At 55.6% G+C, this 25885-nt stretch overlaps 1 protein-coding gene across 6 annotated transcripts in view; it reads left to right on the top strand.

Moving 5' to 3' along the window:
- The window catches only part of DCAKD (dephospho-CoA kinase domain containing), a 37353-nt gene extending 12314 nt beyond the window's left edge, over positions 1-25039 (top strand). For 3 of the 6 annotated variants that reach the window (XM_051825776.2, XM_070060591.1, XM_008271614.4), the window contains exons 2-5: positions 15235-15453; positions 15800-16003; positions 19888-19975; positions 23331-25039. In XM_051825776.2, the coding sequence (XP_051681736.1) occupies positions 15342-15453; positions 15800-16003; positions 19888-19975; positions 23331-23622 (696 nt within the window). In that variant the 5' untranslated portion in view covers positions 15235-15341 and the 3' untranslated portion in view covers positions 23623-25039. Of the gene's footprint in view, positions 1-2533; positions 2648-15231; positions 15454-15799; positions 16004-19887; positions 19976-23330 lie in introns of those variants that run through there. The other 3 variants (XM_008271616.4, XM_008271615.4, XM_051825775.2) reach the window with 2 other exon arrangements.
- Positions 25040-25885: the final 846 nt, after the last annotated feature.

Below are 25885 nucleotides of genomic sequence, written 5' to 3'. Positions count from 1 at the left end.
GCGTGAGGCGGAGCCCTGAATTTACCTGAATACATCCCATGGCTTGGTGCGGGAGGTTGTGGGCATGGAGCTGGGGAGACGGGTGAAGAAGCTCTGGTTGATGAGCAGAGAGTGGGCCGGCCTGTTGGGCTGGTTTTGTCTTAGCAGGGCCCTTTGTTCCTACCAAATTCTCTTCTGTCTCCAGCAAGCTCTGACTCTTTGCTCCTGTTGAGAGGTTGTGGAGGGCCTCTCAGTGTCTGTACCTTCTGAAGGAAGGTAGAGAGCTTGGCTTTGTCCTGAAGACTGCTCCTTAGCACTTTTTAAATTGACAGCTCAAATTCTGATTTGTTTCAGATTTCACCATTACCCACCCAAAATTATAGCTGTACTTCCTGGCACATTCTAAGGAATGGACCAGGAGGAGTTGTCACGCAAAGAAATGTATCTGCAGCAAACAGAGACCGTGGGGAGTCATTTCCTGAGCAGGGGGAACGGGTATCTTTTGTTTTAGGGGACATGAATGTGTAAGAGGAGAAGTTCTCGCTGCTGGTAGGAGTGGGTTCATTTCCACACAGGTGCAGTTCAGAAACGTGCGCCAGCATAGCTCAGGGCAGAGATCTTAGTATTAAAATGAAGCAAGGGTGGCCCCTGGGCGCTCTCCAACCCAGGCCTCGCTCTTACAGTAAGATCTGAGCTGCCCAGGGTGTCTGGTGACTCCATCTCTCCCTAGAATGTGATTGAAAACCTGAAAGATAACTTTGGAGAACTTCAGGAGCTTTGGGCCTTGAAGTTGAAAGGTAGAGGGAGAGACAGGAAAGAGATCTTTCATCCCCTGGGTCAATCCCCAAATGCCCACAACAGCTGGGGTTAGGCCAATCCAAAGCCCGAAGCCGGGAACTCCACGCAGGGCTCCCAGTGGGTGGCAGGAACCCAGTGCTTGGGCCATCATCCACCTCCCGTGTGCATTAGCGGGAAGCTGGATCTGAAGCGCAGAGTATGGGTCAGCATGGGGCTCAGAGGGTTAAGCCACCTTTTGTAATGCTGGCATCGCTTGTTGGAGTACCGGTCACAGTCCCAGCTTCTCCACTTCTGATCCAGCTTCCTGCTAATGCAGAGAATGGTCCAACCCATGTGAGAGACCAGGTTCCTGGTTTCAGCATTGTCCAGTCCTTGTTGTTGTGGCCATTTGGAGAGTGAACCAGCTAGACAGAAAGCTCTCACCCTTTCTCTCACTCTTTCAAATAAATAAATCTTAAAAAAGATGCAGAGTAGCTAGGACTTGAACCAGGCACTCCAATATGAGACAGCTCAACTGCTGTGCCACAGTGCTTTTCCTGGTTTACAGTAAAACTTACATTACCCATTTAAAGCTGACAGTGGGATCAGAATGTCAGTGAATTGATTCTACTTCTTTGATCCAAGCATGGGTAGAGAGTGCTCAAGTTTTGTGAGTCTCATGGTAGATTTTCTGGAACAGGGGTGTTCTTATTTGGAAATAGTTAATGTTGAGTTCCTGCATTCCCATGAGCTTAACATTGTGCTACATACTTTATGTATTCATTTGATAAATTTTTTTTAATGATTTTATTTATTTATTTGAGAGGTAGAGTTACAGACAGTGAGAGAAAGACAGAGAGAAAGGACTTCCATCCACTGATCCACTCCCCAAATGGCCACAACAGCTGGAGCTCCGCCAATCCAAAGCCAGGAGTCAGGTGCTTCTTCCTGGTCTCTCCCGAGGGTGCAGGGGCCCAAGGACTTGGGCCGTCCTCTACTGCCTTCCCAGGCCATAGCAGAGAGCTGGATTGGAAGAGGAGCATCCGGGACTAGAACTGGTGCCCTTATGGGATGCTGGTGCTGTAGGCGGAGGATTAACCTACTGTGCCATGGCGCTGGCCCTCGATAAATATTTTTCTTTTTCTTTTCTTTTCTTTTTTTCTTTTTTTTTTTTTTCTTGACAGAGTTAGTGAGAGACAGAGAGAAAGGGCTTCTTCCCTTGGTTCACCCCCTAAATGGCTGCTATGGCCAGCATGCTGCGTCGATCCGAAGCTAGGAGCCAGGTGCTTCCTCCTGGTCTCCCATGGGGTGCAGGGCCCAAGCACTTGGGCCACAGCAGAGAGCTGGCCTGGAAGAGGGGCAACCGGGACAGAATCCAGCGCCCCAACCGGGACTAGAACCCCGTGTGCCAGCGCCGCAGGCGGAGGATTAGCCAAATGAGCCGCAGCGCTGGCCTGATAAATATTTTTCAAGAATCTTTTGTTTGTCGGGCTGTTTTGGGCACCTCAGATACAGCAGTGCACAGATTCTAGGGAGAGAGGCAGCTTGTGGTAAACACACAGCTTTGTGACGTGGTGGATGGTGACACGTCAGGAAGTTCTGTGAAAAAAAGTGAAACAGTAAGATTAGAGGGGAGCCAGAGTGCTGTTTCACGTATTTGGGGACAGTGTCTCTGATAAGGGAACCTCGGAGGAGAAGGGCGTGAGCCCTGCAGCCCTCCAGGGGAGGAGTGTCCTTGGGAAGGCCTTGTTCCCTGCATATCAGGGAGCAGCAGGGGCCCCGGTCTGGAGGAGCAAGCCCTGGGAGCCTGCGAGGCAAAGCCGGCTGAGGATAAAGCCTGCTCTGTCACGGGGCCCTTGGAAGATGCCACGGGCACATGGCTTGTGCTCAGGTGAGGTGTTAGAGGGTTTTGGCAGAGGGTGGTGAGACCTGACGGGTTTTAAAGGGTCACACCAGCCGCTGTGTTAGAAACAGAGTATGAGGGGGCAAAGGTGCAGCCGTGAGTCTGACCTGTCAGGTAGGAGGTGGAGCGGGCACTGGTGGGCTGGACACAGGCTGGGAGAGAAGCCAGGAGGACCACGAGGAGGCACCGTTCAGGGAGAAGGCGTAGACGAGTGCACTGCAGTGAGTGACATGCCCCTCCGAGTTGGGGGAATGAGGTGACCTGTGTCACTTCATTTAGTCCTGACGAGACCCCTGTGAGAGTCACTATTAATCCCATTTTATACTCCTGGAAAGAGCTCAGAATGCTGCAGGGGATTGCCCGGGGCCATCTGTCAGGCCGAGGAAGGAGCTGCGGTCCCGTCCAGGGCGCCTCTGCATAAACAGCAGCACAGCCCCACGGCCGGCCTGCCCACCCACGGGCGCTCCTGCAGCAAAGGAGACGGCCGGCCTGCCCACCCACGGGCGCTCCTGCAGCAAAGGAGACGGCCGGCCTGCCCACCCACGGGTGCTCCTGCAGCAAAGGAGACGGCCTGCCTGCCCACCCACGGGCGCTCCTGCAGCGAAGGAGACGGCCAGCCTGCCCACCCACGGGTGCTCCTGCAGCGAAGGAGATGGCCGGCCTGCCCACCCACGGGCGCTCCTGCAGCGAAGGTCTGTGTTTGGAGAGTGCTCACACAGACGGAGAGACCTGTTCCCTCCCTTCACCTGCTGGTGGCCAGTGGAGGAGGGACAGGGAGACTGACCCGCCACCTGCTCTTGGGGCTCCCTCTCAGCCTGGCCTTGGCAGCCTGTAGGAGGCAATGATTTAACAGGCCAACCAGACAGAGAGAACTTGGACTCTGAGGTTGAAGTAGTGACCTCTCGCCAGTAATGAAGATTAGGAGAAACTGTATGTAAAAATAGCATTTAATAGTTAACTGAAAAACAATATATTTTTGCAACCACTGGTTCCATGAGAAAATAATTAGGTCCCAAGGCAGAAATGACTCATTTTCATGAGTGATTATATTGATCATTGGAGGAAAATAGATACATCCCCTTTGGAAAGCTATTCAAAGGAGAAGTGCCTGGCTGGGCAGGCATGCCCCGTCTGAACCTGAGAGGCTGCAGGAGCAGCAGGAGGTGAGCTGCCGCTAATGAGGAGCCGGTACTGGCCGGGTGCCGGCAGGGCTGGGGCTGTACCTGGGAGATGGCAAGCAACGTTACCTGCTTCCCGAAGGGGAGAGTGGCCATTCAGACACCAGGCTCTGACTCTGCGTAGCCCACTGGGAAGCATGTACTAGCAGGGAGCAGCTTGTAATGGGGAAGAAGCAGGCTGGAGGCCATCTAACGGAGGATGTGACCCCATGTAATTCCCCTCCTGGTCCCTGGACTGGTCCCTGGGCCTGCTCCTGCAGTCATTTGGTTACTCATTCTGTTAACAGTTAGCAGACGCTCCCTCTATAGGGAAGAGGGAGCATGCAGTGAGCACTTAGTGTGTGCCAAGCACTCTCCCAAGCACTTTATAGTTGCTGTCTCATTTACTGCTCTCAGTAACTCAGAGAAACAGGGGCCGTGAGCTCCATTTTACAGATCAAGAAACCGAGCCAAAGAAAGCTTAAGTGACTTGATCAAAGGCTGTCTCCTGGTAAGTGACAGACAGATATGCTAGGTGCTTGAGACAGGTACAGGTTAGTCGTAGCTTGTGGCCTCTGGGAGCTTGTTTTATCTAACCCTTAACAGTCACAGGGGCCGGCCCTGTGGCATAGTAAGTTAAGCCTCTACCTGAGGTGCCAGCATCCCTTATGGGCACTGGTTCAAGTCCTGGCTGCTCCACTTCCAGTCCAGCTCTTTGCTATAGCCTGGGAAAACAGCAGAAGATGGCCCAAGTGCTTGGACCCCTGCACCCACATGGGAGACTGGGAAGAAGTTCCTGGCTCCTGGCTTCAGATCAACCCAGCTCCGGCCATTGTGGCCATTTGGGGAGTGAACCAGAGGATGGAAGACCTCTCTCTCTCTCTCTCTCTCTCTCTCTCTGTGTGTGTGTGTGTGTGTGTGTATGTCTATAGCTCTACCTTTCAAACAAATACTTAAATCTTAAAAAAAAAAAAAAAAAAGTTGCGGGGCTGGCGCTGTGCTATAATAGGTTAAGCCTCCGCCTAGGGCACCAGCATCCCTAGTGGGTGCTGGTTCAAATCCTGGCAGCTCCACTTCTGATCCAGCTCTTTACTAATGACCTGGGAAGGCAGCAGAAGATGGCCCAAGTGCTTGGGCCTCTGTACCCACATGGGGGACCCAGAAGGAGTTCCTGGTTCTTGGCTTCGGATCAGCCCAGCAACAGCCATTGTGGCCATTTGGGGATTAAACCAGCGGATGGAAGATCTCTCTCTCTCTCTCTCTGTCTCTCCCTTTCTCTTTCTCTGTAATTCTGCCTCTCAAATAAATAAATAAATATTAAAAAAAGAAACCTGTCACATAAAGGGCAAGCATTTGGCCTAGTGGTTAAGCCACAGCCAAGGTGCCCCCATAGCATATTGGAGTACTTGGATTTGAGCCGCAGCTCTGCTTCCATTTCTAACTTTCTGCTTTTGCTCGTCCTGGGAAGCAGAGGTGAGGGTTCAAGTAGTTAGGTTCCTGCCACCCATGTGGGAGCTCCCAGCTCCCAGCTCCCAGCTCCAGCCTGGCTCAGCCCTGGTTGTTCCATGCCTTTGGGGAGTGAACCATGGATGGCAGCTTGCTTGCTCTGTTCTCTTTGTGCCTCTCAAGTTTAAAATGATGGGAATAGCATTTGGCCTAGCTGTGAAGAGACTGGTAGGGAAACCTGCATTCCTTATTGGAGCACCTGGGCTCAAGTCCGGGCTCTGCTTCTGATGCCAGTGTCCTGCTCGTGCAGGCCCGGGAGGTGGTGCTGGAGGACCCAGTAGTTGGGGCCTGCTACCCTTGTGGAAGACCTGGATTGAGGCTCAGCTGCTGGCATTGTGGCATTTGGGGAGTGAACCAGCAGATGGGAACTTGCTCTGTCACTTTCTGTTTGCCTCTTAAATAATTAAAATTTAGCTTTAAAAAAGTCACAGAAGTAGAAATTAAAGTACAAAATATGATGGTACAAGCAAGGGAAAGTGATAGCAGTGAACGACGCCCAGGGCCTGATTTGGGTTGGCTGTGGCGGGGGTGCAGTAGGGTGAGGTGTCAGGGACTGTGACTTGGTTCCTCACTGCTGGGTCCCTTATTTAAAATAATGACTGCTGTCCCTCTTGTTTTTTTAATATATGGATTTCTACATACTATATTTCTTTAAGGAAAGCACATCTGGATAAATCAGCTTGATCACCCATCTACATTTTTTTTTAGAATTATTTTATTTATTTGTAGGAGTTATAGAGAGATAGAGCCAGAGAGGGAGGAGTCTTTGATCCACTGGTTCACTCCCCAAATGACTGCAACCGCCAGAGCTGAGCTGATCTGAAGCCAGGAGCCAGGAGCTTCTTCTGGGTCTCCCACGCAGGTGCAGGGGCCCAAGGATTTGAGCCATCTTATACTACCTTCCCAGGCCACAGCAGAGAGCTGGATTGGAAGCGGAGCAGACAGGACTTGAACTGGCGCCCATATGGGATGCCAGCACTTCAGGCTAGGGCATTAACCCACTGCGCCACAGTGCCGGCCCCAGCTTATTGTTTATACTTTCCCCTAACCCCACCTGCCACACCAAGGTAAGTTTTGAGAGAGCAGGCACTCTTGTTAGCAAAGTGCCTGGAATCTGGTTGGCTGACAGTGAGTGCAGGATAAATGGAGAGTTAGCTAGGAGCTAAGTGTGGAGGCAGAGGGAACAGCATCCATGGAGCGTTGAGGTGGGAAGAGCCCACCCATTCAGGGACAGAAGAAAGGCCTGTGTGACAGCACAGGACGCGGTGAGGAGTTACTGGGGGCGTCACGCAGAGCCAGAGGCTCTGTGAGGAGCCAGGAGGAGGGAGAGGGCGGCACCGAGGGCTGCAAGCAGAGCAGTGAGGTGGTCCTCGGGCCCCGTGAAGCTGTGACGAGAAGCCAGGCAGGGAGCGGAGGGCCAGGCCCGAGGTGCTGGTGACCGAGGCTAGCGGAGTGGCATGTGGACTCAGAGCTGGGACGGAGCTCCGGAGCAGGGGTCTCTTTGTGTGGATGCCCGTGAAACAAGCCACTCGCATTTTCCCTAAGAGAGACACTGGGGCTCCTGAGTGGCGGGAGCCCTAGAGAGAAAACCAAAAGGCAGTTTGGAGAAGCTCCTTGCGATTCCACCGTGAGGGGCAGGCGTTGGGCACAGCCTCCAGCCCATGCCAGCGTGCCTGCGTCCAAGTCCAGCTCTGCTTCTGGTCCAGCTTGCTGGTTTTTTTGTGTTTTTTGTGTGTGTGTTTTGTTTTGTTTTTTTTTTTTTTTTTTTTTTGTTTTGTTTTTTTGACAGGCAGAGTGGACAGTGAGAGAGACAGAGAGAAAGGTCTTCCTTGTCCGTTGGTTCACCGCCCAATGGCCGCTGCAGCCAGCGCACCGTGCTGATCCGAAGCCAGGAGCCAGGTGCTTCTCCTGGTCTCCCATGTGGGTGCAGGGCCCAAGGACTTGGGCTATCCTGCACTGCACTCCGGGGCCACAGCAGAGAGCTGGACTGGAAGAGGAGCAACCGGGACAGAATCCGGCGCCCTGACCGGGACTAGAACCCCGGGGTGCTGGTGCCACAGGCGGAGGATTAGCCTAGTGAGCCGCGGCGCCTGCCCCAGCTTGCTGTTAGTGTGCATTTAGGGAGAAGCAGATGATGGCTCAAGAACTTGACTGGGTCCCTGCCAGCCGTGTGGGAGATCCAGACTAGTTCCAGGCTCCTGGCCTCACCTTGGCTAGCCTGACCAGTGAACCAGCAGATGGAAGATCTTCCTGTAACTTTATCTCTCTGTCTTTCAAGCAAATAAAAAATTTTACAAGACAGTTTAAGAGCCCACTATTTGTGGAGCACAGTAAATCTGATCCTCCTTTCACAGGCCCCGCCTCTCTACCTGAGTCCCGCCCCTCCGCTCTCTGCTCTTCCACGGAGGCGAAGAATGAGGGAAAAGAAAGGACCGGACGTAGCGCCCAGGGGGTCAGAGCAGGTTGGCTGTTGAACTTGTCTTTGGGTTGGTTCCAGAATCCAGCTTCCATTTCCACTGCACCGGGCGCCAGCTGCTTGTCCATTCCCGTGGGACTCAGTGGTGTCCTCCCTCGGCCAGGCCAGCTCGGAACGGCTCCCGTGTTGGGGAAGATTCCCAGGCCACCAGCAGTCCTGCTGTTCTTTGCTCGCCAGTTGGGCTTGCGTTGACTGCTCTCAGGAGTGTGCTGAAGGTGGACCACAAGGGAAAAACACCTGAGGGAGGGACTCACAGCCTCCCCCAGGAGCTGACGGGGCGGTGGGCCCTGGAAATCCAGCTGCTCGTTGGCAGTGTGGAGACTGAGGTTTGGAGAGGGGAAGGCTTCGGAGCCCAGGCCTTTCTCATTTACAGAGCTCTTACCTCCTTGGGCCAGGCTGGTACAAGGCTTCTCAGAGGCCAGGACCCAGGCCTCTCTCTGCCGCAGTGCTCGGCCTTCCATGTTAGCCAGCGGTTCCGGGTGTGGCTGACTGAGATTCAATGGGCCGGCGTGGAGCCTGGTTTCCTGACCTTTTTGTTTGTTCATTTTTTGGGGGATTCGGATGATAGGCAGGTGTAGGAGCGGCTATGACGTACCTGCCGCTGTGGAAGGAGGGACATGGATTAGATTCTGGAGAATGAGGAGTTGGGCCAGGGCCGGATGAGGAGCGTGGATGCAGGTCATCAAGGGAACCTCTTGCCCGGGTGTGTCTGAGGGGAGCTGAGGGACAGGCCTGCCTGGGGCCTGGAGGCAGCTTGGGACCCAAGCTTGCATCTCCTCCTGGCTCGGCCTGGAGAGGACAGGATGCTCACCCGGCTTCTCCTGCCAGCTGTGAGCAGCTGTGTGCGTGGGAGGGACTCACAGCAGGCCGGGGGCAGGGCCACCTGACTCCTGCTCACCTGTCCGTGCCCTGTTCGCAGCTGTTCTCATTTGTTCCCGTCAGTCTGTCCAGTTGTTGCTGTCTGTCGCCGCAAATTCCTCAGGGCCAAGGCCCGTGTTTTCCGTTGGCTGCCCCCGAGCTCAGTTAGTGAAGGGATGAGTTATGCGGGGCCTGCTGGGCAGGAGCAGCTGCTACCCGCTCAGCCCCTTTAAGCCGGGGACCCAGAGCCTCCTGGCATGTGGGCCTCTCCCTCTGACCCCCCTGCCTGGGCCTGCAGCTGCTGGTCTGTTTCCACAGATGGCCAGCCCAGGCACGGGGTCACCTTGGGAACTGAGAACTGACATCGTGTGTGGTCTCTGTCCACAAGCTGCTCGCCCCATTCTATAGGAAGAAAACTGACGTGAGCACCAAGAAATCACTTCTCTGTGGCGCAGAATTGCTTTGCCTACAGATAGCTGCATCTTCTGGTTCTTTTGTATTACTTTTTTTTTTTTTTTAATTTTTTTTTTTGACAGGCAGAGTGGACAGTGAGAGAGAGAGACAGAGAGAAAGGTCTTCCTTTTACCGTTGGTTCACCCTCCAATGGCCGCCGCGGCCGGCGCACTGCGGCCGGCGCACCGCGCTGATCCGATGGCAGGAGCCAGGAGCCAGGTGCTTTTCCTGGTCTCCCATGGGGTGCAGGGCCCAAGCACCTGGGCCATCCTCCACTGCACTCCCTGGCCACAGCAGAGAGCTGGCCTGGAAGAGGGGCAACCGGGACAGAATCCGGCGCCCCGACCGGGACTAGAACCCGGTGTGCCGGCGCCGCTAGGCGGGGGATTAGCCTAGTGAGCCGCGGCGCCGGCCCTTATATTACTTTTAAGGTGAATTAATTTTTGTCTGCTGAGTATATTAAAGCCAGTGTTCTCAACTAAGGCCTAGGAGCCCCGTGTTCCATCCTGGTCCCACGGATCACTGTGCTCTGGGCAGGGGGGCCCTCGCCTTCTGCAGTCCTCGGACACACCACTGTGCTGAAGTTAGAACCTCGTCCAGTCCTGCTTCCCAGTGGAACTGCCCGGGGGACGCCATCCCTGGAGGCTGACTTGTCTCAGGAGGGGTCGAGCAGCTGTGTGCCAAGGGTCGGGGTCTTCTAGGACTCCACAGCTGAGCTTGGTGAAGTTGAGTGACCAGGGGACAGCGGCGTTCCTTCCATAACAAAAGCTTGGGACACTGGGGAACTGGCCCCTGCCCCTCGCCAGGCCTGGCCTGTTCTCCAGGGGTGCTCAGAGGAAGAGAAGTAGCTCATTGCTCTAGAGACAAGAGTGGCAAGTGAGGGGGCTGGTGCTGAGGCACGGCGGATTAACACCCTGGCCTGAAGTATCGGCGTCCCATATGGGCGCCAGTTCCAGACCCGGCTACTCCACTTCCGATCCAGTTCTCTGCTATGGCCTGGGAAAGTAGTGGAAGATGGTTCAAGTCCTTGGGCCCCTGCACCCACATGGGAGACCTGGAGGAGGCTCCTGGCTCCTGGCTTCAGATAGGTGCAGCTCTGGCCGTTGGGGCCAATTGAGGAGTGAACCATTGGATGGAAGACCTCTCTCTCTCTCTGCCTCTCCTCTCTCTCTGTAACTCTTGACTTTCAAATAAATAAATAAATCTTAAAAAAAAAAAAAAAAAAAAAAGAGTGGCAAGTCGGGATTTAACACACTGGTGCTAGTTGCCGGGAGCAGGCGGGCACTATGGGAGCGCAGACCACCAGGGCACGACTTTTCTCCAGCACTGACCCGGCCTTGTTCCAGGGTCTTCTTCAGGCCTGCCTCTGCATCTTTCCTGAGCAGGCAAAGGACTTAAATGGCCTTTGTAAGCAGCTCCTGGGGGCCAGACTGGAGTTCCAGGCCAGTGTTGCTTCCTGGGACATTGATACAGTGGCCGAGTAAGTTGGTGCTGATGAGGCTGGCTCAGGGGCTGGCATTGTGGTGGTGTTGGGCAGCTTGATCCTTGGCTGTGCTGGGAACCCGTCTCCAGCAGCTCTTCTCCTGTGCCATCTGGCCTTTGTGCTGTCTAAGGCCACGGAGCCCTTCTGTTTGGTGGCCGCCTTCCTCATCCTCTTGGTCCTGTGAGGTTCCTTGGGGGTCACCTGCCCTGTCCTTGCTGCGTGGACTCTATGCCTGTTCCTGGTGCTGCAGTGTGCCAAGCTTTCCATTGAACACTGTTTCCTTTCTTTTTTTTTTTTTTTTGACAGGCAGAGTGGGCAGTGAGAGAGAGAGACAGAGAGAAAGGTCTTCCTTTTGCCGTTGGTTCACCCTCCAATGGCCGCCGCGGCCGGCGCGCTGCGGCCGGCGCTCCGCCCTGATCCGATGGCAGGAGCCAGGAGCCAGGAGCCAGGTGCTTTTCCTGGTCTCCCATGGGGTGCAGGGCCCAAGCACCTGGGCCATCCTCCACTGCACTCCCTGGCCACAGCAGAGAGCTGGCCTGGAAGAGGGGCAACCGGGACAGAATCCGGCGCCCCGACCGGGACTAGAACCCGGTGTGCCGGCGCCGCAAGGCGGAGGATTAGCCTAGTGAGCCGCGGCGCCGACCTTGTTTCCTTTCTTTTAAAAAAAGATTTATTTATTTGAAAGGCAGAGTTACAGAGAAGAGGGAGAGGCAGAGAAAGAAGGATGTTCCATCTACTGCTTCACTCCCCAGATGGCTACAATGGCCAGAGTTGCATCAGACTGAAGCAGGGAGCCTGGAACTCCATCCAGGTCTACCACGTGGGTGGCAGGGACCCAAACACTTGGGCCATGTTCTGCTGCTTTCCCAGGCACATTAGCAGGGAGCTGGATCAGAAATGGAGCAGCCAGGGCTTGAATCAGTGCATTGCACATAGCACCTTAACCCACTGTGCCACAGTGCTGGTCCCCTGGATTTTCTCTTTCAAAGTTTCAGTGAAGACCAACGTAGTTCTTTTCACAACTGAACCCTGTCCTGAACTGCCCTTTGTGTAACCTGGCAGAAGATTCCAGCCTCAAAGAGAAGAAGGAGAAGTGCTTTCTCTTAAATGGCTGAATGATTAGGTCTGGTTGCGTATTTTCCTCTCTGCACCCTGGCTCCCCGGGGTGAGAAATGAGAAAGAGCCTGTGCAGACTGAAACGTCCAGGTTGGTCCCCTGTCACCGTCGAGCCAGGCATCCGCTCAGCCCACATCCGAGCAGCTGCCTCCCCCTGTCATTTTCTGTGTCCTCAGGGAAGGAAAGTTCATTTCAGTAAAAGCTTAACCAAAGTGCAATTAGGACAGTAAATCTGCTGTTTAACCAAAAAAGATCCTGTGACAGATTTCAAAGTCCTGGAGAAGTGATTTGTCACTAGAGGGAGGATGAGAGGAACCTGGCCTTTAATTTAATTGCCTCCAGCCTGGGAACAAAGTCCAACTTGTGATAACCCCATTTACTCCAGAAAATGCAACATGATTTGTTCCGAGTCTGTTGTAAGACAGCATGGGGTTGCAGGGATGGAGACACGACTTCATGGAAGTCTTTGTCCTGTAATTCTTTTTTTTTTTTTTTTTTAAGATTTTATTTGTTTACTTGAAAGAGTTACAGAGAGGCAGAGAGAGAGAGACGTCTTTCATCAACTGGTTCACTCCCTAGATGACCACAATGGCTGGAGCTGCGCCAATCCGAAACCAGGAGCCAGGAGCCTGGAGCCTCCTCCAGGTCTCCCACACAGGTGCAGGGGCCCAGGGACTTGGCCCATCCTCCACTGCGCTCTCAGGCCACATCAGAGAGCTGGATTGGAAGTGGAGCAGCCGGGACTCGAACCGGCGCCCATATGGGACACCGGCACTGCAGGTGGTGGCTTCACTCGCTACGCCACAGCGTCGGCCCCTATCCTGTGATTCTGACCCCTGCAGCCTGCCCTGTGTCACAACCCTGCTTCTACCACCCCCACACACGGGCATCTCAGGCTTCTGCACGTCTTCCCATCCGGCCTGCATGGAGCCCTCCGAGGCAGGTTCTGTTAACTCCAGTTTATAGAGGAGAAAACAGGTTGAGAGAGGCCAGTGCCTTGCCCAGGGTTGCACAGGGCGTCAGTGGAGGAGCCGGCTTGAAAGAGGTCCGTGCTCCTAACCTTTGCCATCCATGCATGGTGAGTTGAAGTCAGCATCATCCATGCCTGGTGAGTGGCCCGGCATGGTGAGCTGGAGCTACGAACCATGACCCTGAGCTCCAGGTTGCGTCCCCGGCCTCCCAGCCTGCCATCCTTTCCCCCAGAGTCTTTCTCGGCAAGATCGGCACTCAGGCTTAGCTGCCGCCGAGCCTCTGCTTGCCATCCGGCTCCCCATCTGGGCCATGGCTCGGTTGAAGAGGAGGGATTGCTTGACCCAGTCTAGATAAGCGACCCTCAGCATCTTTGTTCCAGGGGGTCTTCATGTAGAGAGGGGGGCTTTTGGGCAGAAGAGGGCCTGAACATCTGGATTCTATCTGTGGTCTCTCTGGCAACCCGCTTGAGTGGCTTGTAGGCAGACTGTATTGTCCCTGTGAACCTTAGAGTCCCGGACTGGGAAGTGGAGGCTGGGGCAAGGACAGATGTCCCGCTTGCTACAGGAAGTCGGCCTCCTCTAGTGTGAACTCTGACCAGCAGCTTCCAACCTTGGTCTGCTCGCCCAGCATTTAAATATATATCTATATCTATATCTTTATCTATATATATATATCTTATTACTTATATATTTGAGAAGCAGAGAGAAAGAAAGTCAGAGTTCCCCTCTGCTGGTTTATTCCCCAAATTCTCAGAACAGCCAGAGCTGAGCTAGGCTGCAGCTTGGAGCCAGGAACTCAATCCAGGTCTCCCAAGTGGATGGCAGGGACCCAGCTACCATCGCCTGCTGTGTCCCAGTGTGTCCATTAGCAGGAAACTGGAATGGGAAGCAGAACCAGGACATGAATCCTGGCACTTTGATATGAAATGCAGATATCCCAACCCAACATCTTACCTGCTAGGACAAATGCCCACTCCTTTACATTAAAAATCCATTTTTAAAAATGTATTGAGGTGCCTGTGGTGTAGTGGGTAAAGCCACTGCCTGCAGAGCCGGTATCCCATATAGGCACCAGTTTGAGACCCGGCTGCTCCACTTCTGATCCAGCTCTCTGCTATGGCCTGGGAAAGCAGTAGAAGATAGCCCAGGTGCTTGGGCCCCTGCACCCATGTGGGAAACCTGGAGGAAGCTCCTGGCTCCTGGCTTCGGATCGTCTCAGCTCTAGCCATTGCAGCCATCTGGGGAATAAACCAGTGGATGAAAAACTTCTCTCTCTTTCTCTGCCTCTGCCTCTCTGTAATTCTACCTTTCAAATAAATAAATAAATAAATCTTTTTAAAAATGTATTTGAGGGGCCGGCACTGTGATGTACTGGGTAAAGCTGCTACCTGCAGTGCCAGCATCCCATTTGGGCGCTGGTTTGAGACCTGGCTGCTCCATTTTCAATCCAGCTCTCTGCTATGGCCTGGGAAAGCAGAAGAAGATGGTCCAAGCCCTTGGGCCCCTGCACCTAAGTGGGAGACCTGGAAGAGGCTCCTGGCTTCAGATCAGCGCAGCTCCAGACGTTGCGGCCAACTGAGGAGTAAACCAGGGGATGGAAGTCCTCTTTCTTTCTCTCTCTCTCTGCCTCTCCTTCTCTCTCTGTGTAACTCTGACTTTCAAGTAAAATAAATAAATCTTTATGCCGGCGCCGTGGCTCAATAGGCTAATCCTCCACCTTGCGGCGCCGGCACACCGGGTTCTAGTCCCGGTCGGGGCGCCGGATTCTGTCCCGGTTGCCCCTCTTCCAGGCCAGCTCTCTGCTATGGCCAGGGAGTGCAGTGGAGGATGGCCCAGGTGCTTGGGCCCTGCACCCCATGGGAGACCAGGAAAAAGCACCTGGATCCTGGCTCCTGCCATCGGATCAGCGCGGTGCGCCGGCTGCAGCGGCGGCCATTGGAGGGTGAACCAACGGCAAAGGAAGACCTTTCTCTCTCTGTCTCTCTCTCTCACTGTCCACTCTGCCTATCAAAAAAAAAAAAAATCTTTAAAAAAAAATACATATATATATATATATATATTTGAGAGACAAATAGGCAGAGAGTGAGAGAGTGCTCCCGTCTGCTGGTTCACTCCCCAATACCCACAAAGACAAGGGTTTGGCCTGGCTAAAGCCAGGAGCTTGGAACCTGGTCCAGGCCTCCTATAGTGGAGACAGGGATGCAAAAGTTACCTGTGCCATTACCATTGCCTCCCAGGGTCTACACTGGCAGGAAGCTAGAGTCAGGTATAGAACTCAGGTTCTCCCGTGTGGAATGCAGGCATCTTAACTGCTATGCCCAATGCCCACTCCTTGCCCAGTGGTTTGTTTGCTAAACATATGCCGTGTTAGTTTGACGCCTTTGTTCATGTTTTAGAAGAATACTAAAGGCCTTCTCTCCAGATGGCCCCAAGTGCCCCATGCTCAGGGCTCGACTCTGCCTGTCCAGGCTGCGCCTCTCTACCCTTCCCCTCCCTCCCCCACCCCCAGGCCTTTTGGCCCAACACTGACCAGGGCTGCTCGCCTCTGCCAGCAGGTCCTCTGGCCTTCCTTTGGCGGCCCCTCCCAGTTGGCCAGGGCTGCTCTTCGGATTCTCTGGCTCCTGGCTCTGTGATCTCTTGGACCTGCCTCTTTGCTGAGAAGATGTTCCTGGTGGGCCTGACGGGGGGCATTGCCTCAGGCAAGAGCTCGGTGCTCCAGGTGTTCCAGCAGCTGGGCTGTGCGGTGATTGACGTGGACGTCATCGCCCGGCACGGTGAGTTGGAGGGGCCTGGAGCGGGTGTATGCGGTGGTTTCTATGTTCCCCTTCTTTGCACCTCTTCGTGAACAGCCTTGAGGCCTCAAGGAGAGTGAGGCTCCTCTCGGCCCTGGTCCTCTTTCCTGTCTCTGCCCCGTGCTTGCCCTTCTAGTGGGACTCCCCGCTTCCTCACCCCGCCCACTGCCAGGAGGAGGGATCTTGTGCTCTCTGGTCTTAACTCCCTCCCCTCCCTCCATCTAAGAGAAGCACCCTGGGTTCCCTGTCATTCGCCTCTGATCACTTGGGATCCTCTGGCTTTCCCAAGGGCTCTGGGGAGTGATGCAGCCTCTTCCTCCTGCCACAGTTGTCCAGCCAGGATACCCTGCCCATCGGCGCATCGTGGAGGCCTTTGGCACCGAGGTCTTGCTGGAGAATGGCGACATCAATCGCAAGGTCCTGGGGGACTTGATCTTTAACCAGCCTGACCGGCGGCAGTTGCTCAACACCATCACTCACCCTGAGATCCAAAAGGAAATGATGAAGGAGACCTTCAAGTACTTCCTCCGGGGTAAGACCCAAGGCAAAGTCCCCTCCTTCCAGAGCCTAGGGCCTGTTCCCTGCAGCAGGTTGGCCAGGCCAGGGCGCAGAGCTGGTTATCCAGACTGAAGAGCTCACACTGCTTCTTGGCACTCACTCCCAGGAAGGAGGCACATGTCCCTCACTCTTAAGAAGGTTGACAGCCGGCATAGTGGGTAAAGCCGCTGCCTGTGATGCTGGCATCCCATGTGGGCGCTGGTTCAAGTCCCGGCTGCTCCACTTCAGATCCAGCTCCCTGCTAATGTACCTGGGAAAGCAGAAGATGGTCCAGGTATTTGGGCCACTGTAGCCACATGGGAGAAAGCTCCTGGCTCCTGGCTTTGGCCTGACCCAGCACTGGCCATTGCACTACCTGGGAAATGAACCAGCAGATGGAAGAAGGCTGACAATTTAATGAGTCTTGAGCCATGATCTCTAAGAAGTAAGCTGACTTTCCAGTAGCGACGAGAGCAGTAATAGCTGATATATAATAGTCTTAGGCCTGAGTTCAGGTCCTGACTGCCCAGAGACCCAGTCAGTCAGCCCAGTTCCTCATCTGCACAGATGCTGATGCCAGCTCTGAACACTGCTGGGAGGTCTGAAGCATCCACATTAGTGACGTAGTTATCACAGAGATATTAACTGTGGCCGGCGGAGGACATTGTGTACAGTAGTTAGGCCACTGCCAGGCATGCCCACATGACCGCATGTCTGGTTCTAGTCCCAGCTAGTCCACTTCTTCTTCTTCTTCTTCCTTCTTCCTTCTTCTTCTTTCTTCTTCCTTCTTTCTTCCTTCTTCCTTCTTCCTTCTTTCTTCCTTCTTCCTTCTTCTTTCTTCTTCTTCTTCTTCTTCTTTTTTTTTTTAAAGATTTATTTCTTCTATTTGAAAGAGGTACAGCAAAAGAGATCTTCTATCCTCTGATTTGTTCCCAAAATGGCCTCAGTGGCCGAGGTTGAGTCCAGTGGACACCAGGAGCCAGGAACTTCATCCCCACGTGGGTGGCTGGGGCCCAAGTACTTTCTGCTGCTTCCCCAGGCACATTAGCACATCAGCTACTCTACTTCTGATCCAGCTTCCTGCTAATGTGCACCCTGGGAAGGCAGCAGACGATGGCCCGAGTACTTGGGTTCCTGCCACCCATGTTGGAACCTGGATGGAGTTCCCAGCCCAATGGGGTCAGTTCCCAGAAGTGGGACAGCAGAGAGGCTGGCCTGGGTCCCTGGCAAGACCTGCCTGCAAGCTTCTGGCACATGTGGCCTCTAGCCTGGGCTGTGGCTTCTAGCCTGGGCTCGGGCCTCTGAGTTGAAGGCTCGGCTGCCTGTCTCCTGCTATCAGTCATGAACTAGAAACTTTACTTCCTGGAGGGTATGGGGGGAGCCTTTGGGATTTTCCTCTGGCTTTTACATCAAACCCGGTACTCCGTCATGCCTCAAGTTCTGGACAGAGTGGGCCTCTCCCTCAACTCCCATCCCCCTTTGGCTACTCCTCCCCCCAGAAAGGGGTGACTCCATAGACGTTCATGCCTTTGGCCTTCCCTCCCCCCGCCCCACCCCAGGCTGGAGCTGGTCCAGGCCTCGTCCCTGCAGGTCCAGCTCGCGCACCTCCTCAGCACCTGCCCACAGCCTCCTCCCCCGTCCCTCCCTCGAGGACTCTCTGCCTTTGTCCTGCCTCCCGTTCCCTGGCTGGCGTGCAGCCTTCTGCCTTTCATCCCTGCCCTTTCGCATTCGCTCCCAGGCCATTTGCAAGTACATCTGCAAGGCCGCAGGGCCGCAGCCGCTCTCCCTCTCTGAAATCAAGCCGTGGATAATGTCACTCGCTCCAGAGCTCTCCCACTGTGTCATCCACCCAGCCTCCCGCCTCCCCAACCAGCACCACTTAAATAAAAGGAGAAAGCTCTTTCCAGCTCGATAAGGTGAAAAACGGGGACGACAGCTGTGGCTTCTACCGTCCCCGATTTTCCCTGATGAGTATAACAAATACAACTGTCAAAGTTGGTATAATCAAACGTCAGATAAGATCACCAGCTGTTGGGAGGTCTCTGTGTAGGCAGACGGATGTCTTAATAGAGTCGGGATAGTTTGCAGAGCTTACCAAGCAGGGGGGATGTGACAGCTGAATAGCCCTTTGCCGGTGAACCCGAGAGCTGGCCACGAGCTCCCGAGAGGGCCTGGGAGAAAGGACAGTGTGGGGGGAGGAGGCGGTGGGAGTGGAGCAGGAGAGGGAGATAAGAGGCCCAGGGAGGATGAGGGCCTGGCTCCTGCTCTGAGCTGGAGGTGTGGGGAACAATAGGAACAGTCACCTTCACTCAGGGCGCTCAGGAGCTCGGTCACTCTTGTCATCATCCTGTGCAGTGGCTGTGCTTTTGTTTTGTTTTAAAAAAATTTGTTTATTTGAAAGGCAGAGTTGCAGAGATAGAAGTAGAGACAGAGAAATCTTCCATCTACTGGTTCACTCCCCAAATGGCCACAATGACCAGGGATGGGCCAGGCCATAGCCAGGAACCAGGAGCTTCATCTAGGTCCCCCACATGGGGGCGGGGGTCCAAGGACTTGCGCTGTCCTCTGCTGCTTTCCCAGGCACATTAGCAGGAAGCTGGATTGGAAGTGGAGTAGTGGGGACTCGAACCAGCACCCATATGGGATGCCAGTACGGCAGGTCTTGGGTTAACTTGCTGTGCCACAGCGCCAGCCCTGAAGTGGCTGTTCTTTGTGACCATTTTCACAGATGAAGTCTGTCGAGGGCTCCGGGATCACACGGTGGGGAGGCGGGGGCTGTAACCTGAAGTGTGCTCCATCCTCCCTCCACTGCAGCCATCCCTTGGACTTCCTGAGCTGCAGGGCCTGGGAGACAGGAAAGTCGGCAGCTGGGGTTCACCACCATTTAGTGCATCACCTCTGGGGTTAGTGTGTCCTGTGTCAGGTTCAATGCCGGAGGTGTTCAGAGTGGGCCATGTCTAGGCCAAGGCTTTCTGAGCAGAAGCAGCACCTGTACCTTCCTCCCTGCTCCCTTGGACTTCCCAGCTTTGTCCAGCCACACCTGTGGAAGGAGCATGAGGCGCCTGTGCATAGGCAACTAAGGCCCGTGCCATCTCACGGTGGCAGAGGGGCCGCCTCTGACTGGCCTTGGCCTCTCAGCTGTTGGAGTGGGTGGTACAGGGTCAGTCACGACAGCCCCGCTCTCGCATCCCTGAATGAGGTCCACAGCTGATGCAAGAAGCAGCCTCTTTCCTTTGGGGACTGCTGCTGCCACCCCCACATTAGCTTCTGTCTGGATGGCCCCTGGGATGCGTCTTAGCAGAGGCCAGGCCAGGCCCTAGCTCTTGGGGAAGAACCTAGCCTTTCACTGTTTTTGAGCAGGGGTGGGGTGAAGTAGGGCAGAAAGGGCCCGCCTTCTGGAAACTGCCCAGTCTCCTCCAGCTCTGGCTGTGTCGTTTCCCTCCTGGGAAATAACAGCCCTTGGAGTTCAAGGTCAAGATGGACCACACCTGCCCTGACCGACTTGTCGGCTTCCCTTGCCGTTTGAGGCCCCACCTGGGCCTGCACAGGAAGCCTCCCTGCTGCTGTGCTTTGCTGGTCCTCATTCCTGAACTCCTCCCTCCACCTTCTCACTTTCAGAGAGCAGAAGTCCTGCTGATATTTCAAGGCCAGTGCAGACGCCAGCCCTTCTACAGGGTCTCCCCTGGCCAGCCAGCCAGGGAGGATTTGCTGCAGCAGCCTGTTCCAAATGGCATCACATGCTGGGGTTCAGAGCCTGTCTGTCCTGAGAGGGTCTCCTCGCTGTGATGGTCGGGACTGGTGGTTTTGTCTGTTTCCTTGCATAGCCCCTGATGTGTGTGCTTGTAGAATTGAACTTGAGGGTTTCCATTCTCTCCCCAGGATATCGCTACGTGATTCTGGATATCCCCCTGCTGTTTGAAACTAAGAAACTCCTCAAGTACATGAAACACACGGTGGTAGTATACTGGTGAGTGTGTGGATGGCCTGGCCAACCCCTGGGGTGAGGTGCGTGCCTGGAAAATGCACATATCACTTTGCTCTCTACCTACTGGGGAGAGGGTGGAGGCTCGGGGGGTGGGGGGCAACCAGATGGCACAGGGGATTTGGGCAGCAGTGCCCAGAGCCTACAGAAACCCACCTCTGTGCCTGACCCTGATACAGCTGGGGACCAGGTGCAAAGTGATGGACACCCACCCCCCCACCCCCCCACCCCGCCCCAGGCTTCTGTAGTGCTTGGGAAGGGCTCCCCCTGCTGGCTGTTAGAGATACTTCATTCCAGATGCCAGGCCTCTCCCTAGGCTGCCATGTTGTTTTTCCCTAGCTCTGCCTCTGTAGCACTTCTCAACTTTCCAGTCAACTCCCACACTTATCATTTGGCTCAGTTTACCTTCCAGCATGAGGTGGTCAGGATAGGGGTTGACGCTTCTGACTTCCAGAAGCAAAAGCTGAACGGGCCAAGAACTGGGTTGGTCCAGGGTTGCCACTGGTGGCAGTGCCTGTGAACAGGAGGTTGCATGGAGAGAACTGTCAGTGCCCATCTGAGGAGGGAGCTTTGTTCTCAGAACCCAGGTTCGGCAAACAGAAGAGGATCAAACGGCCAGAGAAAGTGAGTCACAGCCCCGGCGGGGTGAGGGTAGAGGAGGCTGCAGAGAGCCTGTGCTGCCCAGAGGCTTCCTGGATGCCGCCCACAAGTACAGCAGACACAGAGGTGGGCTCTTGGCTCTGCAGGTATTTTAGGCACAGGGTGGCTCTCAAGAGGCTGGTGTGTGGGAGGCTCCTGGTACAGTGGAGGCAGGGCCTGGAATGCTCAGCGCCTAGGTATCTCCCTACCCTCTGCCTCGTGGGTGTCGTTTAACTGCAGTCGGAATTGCTTGCACCCCAGCCCATGATGTAAACCTGCTGCTTTGTTCCCTGTTTGTGAAACACTCGGCTGAGGCCAAGCAGGCCCCAGGAAGACCTGCAGTTCCTTTTGCCTGAACACCTGGCACTTTGCACCTATGGTTTTCAAACTAAGGACCTTAGATCTTAGAGTGTAGATGAGAAAGCAGCACAGGGGCCCGGCCTCCTCTGCGGCCCCCAAGTGTTCACAGCTGCCCTTGCCGCTGCCTCTCCTGCGCTTGTCTTTGAGGTCAGTCTGTTTGCCGAGAGCAGAGGTAGCTGTAGCTTCTGGAAGTTGAGTAGGGCTTTGTTGATTCTGCTGCTCTCCGCGCGCTCTTCAACCCCACACACTAGGCAGAGGAGCCTGTGCCAGTCTCCTGAGTGCTGTTCCCACCCCACGTTTCAGCCTGTGTGGGCAGGCAGCTCTCAAGAGGCCAGGGCGAGAAGTGATTATTTGCTTTCATCAAAGGGATCCATGCTTTACCTGGCAAACTTCCCCTGATGTGTTAGCAGTAATAAAGGTGTGATTACCCCAAAGCACGATAATTTATATTTTTTGAAAGATTTATTTATTGATTTGGAAGTCAAGAGTTACAGAAGGAGGGAGAGATAGAGAGATCTTCCATCCACTGGCTCACTCCCCAACTTAGCTGCAATGGCCAGTACTGGGCTAGGCCATAGCCAGGAGCCAGGGGCTTCATCCAGGTCTGCCCGTGGGTGGCAGGGTCCCACACATTTGGGTCATTTTCCACGACTTTTCCTTAGCCCATTAGCAGGGAGCTGGATCAGAGTGGAGCAGGGACCAGCACTGTGGCGCAGTGGGTTAAAGCCCTGGCCTGCAGTGCTGGCATCCCCTATGGGTCCAGTTTGAGTCTTGGCTGCTCCAGTTCTGATCCAGCTCCCTGCTAATATGCCTGGAGGGTAGTGGAGGATTGTCCAAGTCGTTGGGCCCCTGCACCCATGTGGGAGACCTGGATGAAGCTCCTGGCTCCTGGCTTCAGATCAGCTCAGCTCCAGCCAATGTGGCAATTTGAGGAGTGAACCAGCGATGGAAGACTTCTCTCTCTGTCTTTACTTCGCCCTGTAACTCTTTCAAGTAAATAAAATAAATCTTAAAAAAAAGTGGGGCAACTGGTACATGAACCCATACATTGCAGATGGTGGCTTTCCCTGCTGTACCACAATGCCAGCCCTGATTATTGGTATTTTTGAGAAGTTTGCCATTGTGAAAAAGCATTTGGGTAAAAATCCTGTTACCACCAGTAGCATCACATTTTAAACCTCTGGGATGGTCCCGTTTCTCTGCCCCAGGACTCTCGTCCTGGGGACCCTCTGGTCTGTGCCATGCCTCCCCAGAGATGTGCACAGGCAGCCCTAGGCCGTCTCTCTTCTCTCCCCTTGGTTTTCCCTGCACAGACTTCCATCCCTGCCTAAGTTTGGAATAGGGCTTGTTCCCATGACCTCAACGAGACACTATCCTCATAACAAAGGAAATCTGTGGCCTGAGCAGTTCATCTACACGGCGGGTGGCTGCCCTGGATCTGGCCTTGCTTGGTCTGCTTCCCAGGGTTCCTAAGAACCTAAGAAGAATCGTCTGCTTCCTCGTTATAACCGGGAAAACCCAGGCCCAGTGGCATAGCAGGGATGAGACCCAGCAGACAGCAAACAGCTGCTGTAAACTTCCCCTTCTGTGCATGCTCCTGTGGAGGACCGGGGCAGCTCAAAGTGCCAAGGGGACGTGGGAAGACCCCTGCTAGAGCCTAAATGGACGGGTTCCTGAGGAGGGGCCCAGAGAGCCGTACCAGGGCAGGTGGGAAGCGGGTGCCCCCAGCCTCATCCACAGAGCTTGCACTGTCCCAAGACCACAGGTGTCCCGTTCTCCCCTCTGGTTCCTCCTTGCTCCTCACTGGCCGACCCACTTCCTCAGCCAGCACAGCAGCTTCCGCCTTTAACTGTCAGTGGGCAGGAGGCTGTGGCGGGGAGGAGCCGGGGTCCCTGTGGCGGCCTGAGGAGCTCGTGTTGGTCTCGCGTCCCGGCTCCTGGGAAGCTGCCGGAAGCACTCTGCGGTCGTGGACCTTTCAGCGGAAGTTCCCCTGGGGCTCCAGGACGCAGCTGCTCCCAGGTGCTCAGACCCTGCCACCAGCAGGGCCAGCCAGGCCTGGGGGCAAGGTGGAGACTGCGGGTGGCAGCAGACAGCTGCACCTGCGTGTTCGTGTGAAGGGACCTGCGGAGCCCGCAGAGCCGCAGCGTCCTCACCAAGAGTGGGCTGAGGTGGAAGCCTCCAGGCCTTCCTCCTGCCAGGGACCCGAGGTAGCCCATGCTACCCATGCAGGGTGGGGTCGTGGGAAGACTGGGTCTCCACGCCCTAGCTCCTGCCCACCCCTGTGTCTTGCTGGTGAGAGGGAGGCAGGCCAAGGCCTACAGTGCCCTTTCCCCATCCTTAGTGACCGGGACACACAGCTGGCACGGCTGATGCGGCGGAACAACCTGAGCCGTGAGGACGCAGAGGCCCGCATCCGGGCCCAGCTGCCCCTGAAGGAGAAGGCCCGCATGGCTCGCCACGTTCTGGATAACTCAGGCGAGTGGAGCGTCACCAAACGCCAGGTCGTCCACTTGTACGCCGAGCTGGAGCGCTCCCTGGAGTACCTGCCACTGAGGCTCGGGGTCCTCGCGGGCCTGGCCGGCATCGCCAGCCTCCTCTACCTGCTCACCCGCTACCTCCTGCCTTATCCCTAGCTGTGCAGGCCGAGGCCGCCTGGGGGCTGACGCCTGGCAGCACATCTGGTGTCCCCACCCCCATCGACACACACGCATTCCGGGTGCCCTGAGCCTGAGCCGGGCCCCTTGTTTGGTCTACATCCTGCCCTGAAGCTGAGGGACGGCTGTTGGGGTGGTAGGGGCCCTGCCTCCCACCTTCTCGTGAGTCCTCCTTCCTCGGCACTTCCTACAGAACAGTAGCCCTGGTGGAGGGGGAAAGCCACGGTCGGAGACAGCTAGACTCTGGCCCTCAGTCTCCCTGCGGCTGGGAGGCCAGGGCTTCCCCGAGCCTGGGCCCTCTCCAAGCACAGGCTGCACACGGCCCAGATCCCCTCCACGGACCAGCACTGTTGCAATTCATTTCGGACCAAAGGCTTCCACCTTTAAACAGGGCTCCTCCTGGGATGCAGCCTGTGGCCAGGGTGCAGTGAGGATTCTCTCGTGGGTAATGGGGTAGATGGGCTGAGTCCAGCTTCTTCCAGGAGACCCCCATCCCACCGTAGGGTTTCTCCAGTGCCCTGAACCGTGCCCACTACCTCTGAGCCCTGCCTTCTTGTCACTGCACAGGCACCGCAAGCTCTCACCTCCATGCCTGCCGTGGGAGGCCCCCACTCCCAGAATACCTCTCCATTCCCCTCCAGCTGGCTGGTTCCCAATCCAGGCCCTGCCTGCAGCCGCGGCTGGGCTAGGTGTGGGGTAGCCCCAGCCCCACGTCCTGCCTTCCTCCACGGCACAGAGATGGGCCAAGAGCTGGTTGTATTCTCCGGCTCCACCGTCAGCCTGTCGAGGGCAGGGCCAGTCCTGCTCACCTCCGTGTCCCTGGTGCAGAGCCGGGCTCACTGTTGGTGCTTAATAAAGCGTGTGGACCTGAGATGCCCTGGACCAACGGAAGCTCTCAGACGTGGCTGGCACCATTTGGGGTTTACCCCGGCCTCTTCCACACTGGTGCCTGGGCCCCAGAACAGCACCAGCCAGGTCCAGTGTGCCTTTGTGGGAGTTGGATGGAGGTGCCAGAGCTGTGTCCTCTGCCCCACCATCCACCTCTGCCAGCCCAATTAGATCAGTGCAGGCAGCAGGCTCCCGCCGGTGCCCAGAGACCTACTGATGAATGGATCATGTGGCCAGAGCCTAGTAAGGCCAGAATTGAGGGTGACAGATGCCAGTGTTGTGGTCATATTTACTGCCCCCTTTCTCAGAGCCGTTCATACCTGAGACCAGCTCATTAGCTCTATGCAGGCTCCTGGGCTACTGGGTGGGTGGTAGACACCCACTGCTTCCCCTGTTTGGTGAGACCTGGCAGGATGGGGGGAAGGAGGGAAGCTATGGGTCCTCGCAGTGCCCTGGCCCCCAAATAATAAATAAATGACTTGAGGGCCTGTGGCATGCTGGACACTGATGGTGTGTGATGCTTCATAGACAACATAACATTGCTTGTTCCTGTCCCAGGCCCAGAAATGGGGGGTCACGGAACCAGGCTCTGACCTCTGCCCATAGTACCCCTGAGATTTCTCTGGGGTTGGGGCCCCCTCTGTGTCCTGCTCCCGTGTGACCATCTGCCTTTGGTTTCTATCACGGAGTAGGCTTACATCTTAGGGCCTCCTTAATCCCCAAAGCATTCCTTGGCTGGGAGTGCTGAGTTGAATGTGAGGATGCCAAGCATGGCCAGGTAAGAAGTAATGGAGAAACCCCAAATGCGGCCCTGACCCGGCCGTAGCTCCCCTGCCACTCCTTTGTCTCCCTCCAGACCCCAGGCTCCGTGGTCCTAGCAGACCTCAGAAGGCGGCCTGCTTTCCCCGCAGCGGAATGGGAAACGGCGCCCGCCCCTCCGACCGGCAGGTGGCAGCACGCGCCTGGGCTGGGTCCGGGCTCCCGGCGGGGCCCAACTTTCCCTCCCGGGAGACGCACGCCCTCGGAACCCGGCTCGCGGGCGCAGCGCCAGGGGTGGGCGCGCTGCCTGGCCCCAAGCGCTAATTAAGAGGCAGCGAGCGTGGCTTGCCCGCGTGCTCTGCTGCCCGGGTGCCCTATGCGTTCGCCTGAAGCCGTGGCGGCACTAGGATGTGTCCTGGTCGCCTCCCTGCAGCTGTGCATCCCCTGGGCCTGTGTCCCATTTCCCCACGTAGGGCCTTAGCTCCCTGGGCGGAGCCATGAAGGCAGCGGGGTGGGGGTGGGGGTGATCGCAGAGGTTTGTGGTTGGCAAGGCATTCACGTGGTTGTCTCCTTGAAGTGGCCCAGCTCTGCGAGG

Source organism: Oryctolagus cuniculus, chromosome 17, assembly GCF_964237555.1.
Source record: "Oryctolagus cuniculus chromosome 17, mOryCun1.1, whole genome shotgun sequence".
In the NCBI taxonomy this organism is placed as follows: domain Eukaryota; kingdom Metazoa; phylum Chordata; class Mammalia; order Lagomorpha; family Leporidae; genus Oryctolagus; species Oryctolagus cuniculus.
The sequence above is the reverse complement of the archived record's forward strand: the minus strand, read 5'-3'. Positions and strand labels throughout refer to the sequence as shown.